This window comes from Benincasa hispida, chromosome 9 (genome assembly GCF_009727055.1).
Source record: "Benincasa hispida cultivar B227 chromosome 9, ASM972705v1, whole genome shotgun sequence".
NCBI classification, from domain to species: Eukaryota; Viridiplantae; Streptophyta; class Magnoliopsida; order Cucurbitales; family Cucurbitaceae; genus Benincasa; species Benincasa hispida.
This window is the reverse complement of record NC_052357.1, coordinates 52,024,823-52,030,039: the sequence shown is the minus strand read 5'-3', so window position 1 is coordinate 52,030,039 and position 5,217 is coordinate 52,024,823. Positions and strand designations below refer to the sequence as shown.

Genomic DNA, 5,217 nt, shown 5'->3' with positions numbered 1-5,217 from the left:
TCTATCAACGATAGATACTCATAGACTTCTATACCTAGACTGATAGATACCAATAGAAGTAATGTCTATCAATATCTACTATTGATAGATTTTGAAAAGTTATTATATTTGTAAATATTTTGGTTCATTTTGTTATATTTAAAAATAAAATTTTATTTTAATTATAAAGTTAAAATAAAAATTGAAAAAGAAAATTGGAAAGAAAAAGTAAATTTGTAAATAGATATTTATTTAATTTTCCAATAAAATAAATAAAAAACTTGGGAGAATCAAGAGAGGATTTAAAGCATGGATATAAAAAAGAAATGAGAAGAACCAAAAAACCGGTCAACTGTCCCTTGTTGTTGTTGTTGCTTTGGTCCAGTCTCCTCCTACTTTAGCTTCGTTGAAATTTGTTGGGAAAAGCGCCAAATGCCCACAATCCACAAACCCAACGCCACTCGCATTCAAACCAATGCTAAAATCACTAACAAATTCCCTGATCTCCCTTCCCTTTTCACTGCCAAGCTAGCCCATGCCGCCCCCGCCGCCGCCATGACCAAGCTTTGCCGGAGACTCGTCCGGTGGAGACTCCTTGAACGTGTCTCCCTTGTCCGCCACTTCTTCCGCCTCATCTGGGACAGGGTTTTTGCTTGTTCTTCTGGAAGAACCCCTAAAAAATACCGCCGCCTCTCCTCCCGCTCTCCACCTCCCGCCACGGACTGTGGGCCTACCACCAGCGGTGCCTTTGATTCCGATTCCGATTTCGACTCTGCTGATTTGGTTTCTCTCAAGGTTAGCCTCTTGGGAGATTGCCAGATTGGGAAAACAAGCTTCGTGGTATAATTTCGCCTCACATAAAGTTCATTCTAGTTCTTAATCTCTCCTTTCTCTTAACCCTTTTGTTTTTTTGTTCTTTTGATTTTGATTAGATCAAGTATGTGGGCGATGAGCAGGAGAGAAATAGCTTACAGATGAGTGGAATAAACCTAATGAACAAAACGTTAAGCATCCAAAATGCTTTGATTTCGTTCTCTATATGGGATGTTAAAGGTAAAATTAAACTTCCTCTGTTTCTCGATTCTTTTTTCTCCCTTCTGGGTTTTGAAGATTTCTGAAGAAAAATTCCTAATACGAGTAGTTCGATGAAGGTGACAGCAGTTCACAAGATCAACTTCCATTGGCCTGCAAAGATGCAGTCGCAATCTTGTTCATGTTCGATCTCACAAGTCGACGAACTCTAAACAGGTCTGTTTGTGTCGAAATCTTGTTATTCTTGTTTGAAATTTGAAATTTAAGTCCATTTTTTTGTTTGGTTTTGTTTGTGCTTGGTTTTTGCAGTGTTGTTGATTGGTATACAGAAGCTAGGAAATGGAACCAGGTAAAGCTTTTGATTCTATTTTTGGCCATTGATGGGATTCTGTGAAGTTAATGTTGATTGGTTTTGATTTGGATTCCAAATTTTGAACTGTTTCTTTTTATTTTCTTCCCTTTTACTGAACTCATGTCATTAAGAGGCTTTTATTGCTAATAATGAGTGACCCGTCTTGCCGTTGTGGGTGAAAGTGTTTTTTTGAGCACCAAGTGATTGATAAAAGTCCTGTGAGAATTGATGAGAAAGAGATGGGAGACTTTTTCTTTATCTTTTGAATCTGTAAACCGATAAAAGATTACTTCTCCTCCACCTAACTTGCTTATGAAGAAAATGGTTTGTTATTATGAGACGTTTTGGATGTCGGTTTTCACAAGTCTAGTTTTCTCTCCCTTTCTTTATTTGGATTGTGTTGAAAAAACTAAATCGCTAGGCCCATTTGGTAACCATTTGGTTTTTAGTTTTTAGTATTTGAAAATCAATCCTATAAACACTCTTTTTCACCTCTGAATTTCTTGATTTGCTATCTACTTTTTACCAATGTTTTCAAAAACCAAACCAATTTTGAAAAGGAAAAATAGTATTATTTAAAACTTATTTTTGTTTTTGAAAATTTGGCTTAGAATCAACTTTATATTTAAGAAAGATGCAAATCGTTGTAAGAAGTTGAGAGGAAATAAACTTAATTTTCAAAAATAAAAAATCGAAAACGAAATGGTTATCAAGCGGGCCGTAAATTATGTGTTTGTGTAAACTTTGTTTGGTTTGCGAGCCAATTCGTAAAACTTGCACGTAGGATAAAACTTAAAAGGTAGGTTTCCCAAATTAAATTTATATCGTCTAACCAAAAGGAATAGATGCCAACATAACCATTGCTCGATTGGTTTGGGCATATATCATTTGAATGTCTCTAACTGCACATGTAGAACAAAATGAAAAGGAATAGACTACCCACCTAACAAACATAGTTTTGGTCTTTTAAGCGTTACATGTATGTATTAAAACATGTTTCGATAACTTTGATTTCCATTATTTGTACAACATTGAGTGACTTGATCATAGTTTATGTGGTGTTTGCTTCATGGGTTGTGCTCATGTAACTTAGTGTAAAAAGAAGGTACTACGTGATCGCCTGTATACTTATAAGTCAATTCTTAAAACATGTTATTCAAACAATCTCGGAGTAATTCTCGGGTCATTTCTTGTTTATTGCAGACAGCCATTCCCATTTTGATAGGAACCAAATTTGACGACTTTGTTCGACTCCCTCCAGATTTGCAGTGGACAATCGTTAGTCAGGTAAATCGATCATCAACTTGAAAATTCCATTTGAACACTTTTCTCACATGGCACTGTGCCTCTTTCTGTTGGGTTAATGGGGCAAGACTTTTAGCCATCAAAACCGCGTGGAATCTAATGCTTTGAGGGACCCTTTTCCCTTTGTTCATCAAACTTCTCTTTGAATTCTTATTTTTGTGTTCACAGGCAAGAGCTTATGCAAGAGTTATGAAGGCTACTCTATTCTTCTCGAGCTCCATTCACAACATCAATGTCAACAAGATTTTCAAGTTCATTGCTGCCAAGCTCTTCGACATCCCGTGGTGCATTGAGCGGAACCTCACCGTCGGAGAGCCAATCATTGACTTCTAACTTTCGTTACACTCAACCTGATTCTGATGTACATACAATACGAAAGAAAAACACGAAAGAAAGAATGAAAGAAAGAAAACGAAGAAAGTAGAATGAGAATTTTTTTTCCCTATCTTTTTCCCTTGCAGGTTGATTGATCATCTGTTTGGGATTTGTTATCTGAAATCTTATTTGTAACTCTTTTTTCTTTGATCCAAAATGAACGGATTCTTACTTCAAGGAATAGAAGGAAAAGAAAAAGAGAGAATCGATCGGATTCCTTTTTACTCAATGACAGAGTACATTTGCTTGCGTTAAAGGGAGGGTATGAAAAGGCTGCACTAAGAGATTCTGATGAGATTATTATTATCCATAGCTGATAAAGAACTACCACATGAAGTTATTTGTTCATAACTTCTGGGAGATACAATCCAAGGAGGAATCAAACTAATGTCCAACTCCGACCCCATGTGATTTGACGTCTTGGAAGTTGACACGTTTTTTCTCCTCAAAGCTAACTCGAAATCTATCGCTATATTGTTGAATACCTAACTAGGGGTTGTGTGATTTGAAATGGATGTTTGATTTTAATATTGTACATTGAAGAAATATTTTGTAAGATATTGTAGTTTTAACAGTATTTAGATATCTGTGGTAGTTTGTCAGCTTTTTTGAAGTTTGAGGGGTTAAAAAAAAAAATTAGGAAAGAGATCGAGTGTTGAAACTCGACCTACATAGGTTGAATTTTCAACGTTCGACATTGCTCATCCCATCGCCTGCCACACTGTCACATTGACCCATCTTGAGACTTGAAGTCTCGAATTGAGTCTGTCTGCCACCTGTCGTTGCTTTTAATCCCAACTGTTGTTTTTAATAGGTTTCATCTGTAGCTGTCGCTTTGAATCTATGGGTCGAGTGTTGAAAATTTGATCTACCTTTTCTGAAACTCTACACCCCTCTTCACTTCCCACTTCTCACAACTCTTTCGGCCTCTCTTTTACTCTCTAACCCTACTTTCTTCTCTTTCGATTTTTATTTTTTCACACACCTACAAACTCACAAATTACTTTGTCCCCTACACCTTTTTCCTTCTTCTTCCAAAAATTGTTACTAAATCATCTTTTTTTCACATTTGCCCATCAAACTATGAGATTTGTACATTCACTCTACTAAATTTCAATTTTTTAATTAATTATAGATTTGGTTGATGTTTGGGAAATAAAGAACAAAGAAGAGGTAACGTTCACTCAACTAAATTTCTAATTTTTTTAATTAAAAAATAATTATAGATCCATATTCTCATAATATTCTATTTTTTCATAATTTTTTTTGTCGAGTAACAAATAACAAAAAAATGAGGGATCATTGTCACTTTGAGGGAAAATAGTAAAACCGCTATTGAATTTATGAGTTTACTTTTTATTTATTACTAATTTTTTGTTTTTAATACTTTGTGATATTTATATTATGCTACATATACACGTTTAATTCCTTATATATTGATGTTAGTAGTTTTTGAATATTAGTTATATATTGATATTAGTAGATCTCTCATGTTAATTTTTTTAACAGTCGTTGAATTAAAAAATATTTATATATTGATGTTATTAGTTTTTTCTCTATAGTTTAATATTCTTATTTATATTATGTTTGATCTACCATGTTTATATATATATATATATATATATATATATATATTTCATTTTAAATATTATTAAATTTTGTTAATATTAGAATTTTTAACGTTTGGCTTTTCTTGAAAAAACCTAGTATTAGTGTTATTTTTTTTAGTACAATATTAGTTATTTGAGTATTAGTTAGTTTGTTAGTGTTAGAGTTTTTAGGGTTTAGTTTTCTTTGGAAGAAAATTTAGTATTAGAGTTTTAGGCATTAGATTTAAGTTTGACAATTAGTAAAGAAATCAGTAATGTATTGTTTATTTTTTTTAAAAAAAATAATATTATGTTTTCTAGTATTGTTTTTATTTAAAAAGTTTAGTATTTTTTTTTGTTATTTAATACAAAATTATTAATTTGAGCGGATTTTTTTAATATATATTTCTTATAATATTCTATTATTTTAGTATTTAAGTTTAATGTTAAAATATTTTTATTAGTTTTTTTTAATAAGTTTGATGTTCAAATTAAGTGAAATTTATTTAAATACTTTTAATATTTTTTAAAAATATTTTTATTTGTTTTTGTTTATATTTAAGTTTGATAATTAGTAAAATAATT

The 5,217-nt window shown here is 32.3% G+C and overlaps 1 protein-coding gene across 1 annotated transcript; it reads left to right on the top strand.

Annotated features, from left to right (window-relative positions):
- Positions 1 to 323: 323 nt before the first annotated feature.
- Positions 324 to 3,277, top strand: LOC120087312 (septum-promoting GTP-binding protein 1). The gene is made up of 6 exons (XM_039044279.1): positions 324 to 819; positions 912 to 1,032; positions 1,131 to 1,227; positions 1,321 to 1,360; positions 2,567 to 2,650; positions 2,837 to 3,277. The coding sequence occupies exons 1-6, from the start codon at positions 412 to 414 to the stop codon at positions 2,999 to 3,001; spliced, it is 915 nt and encodes a 304-aa protein (XP_038900207.1). The 5' UTR covers positions 324 to 411; the 3' UTR covers positions 3,002 to 3,277.
- Positions 3,278 to 5,217: the final 1,940 nt, after the last annotated feature.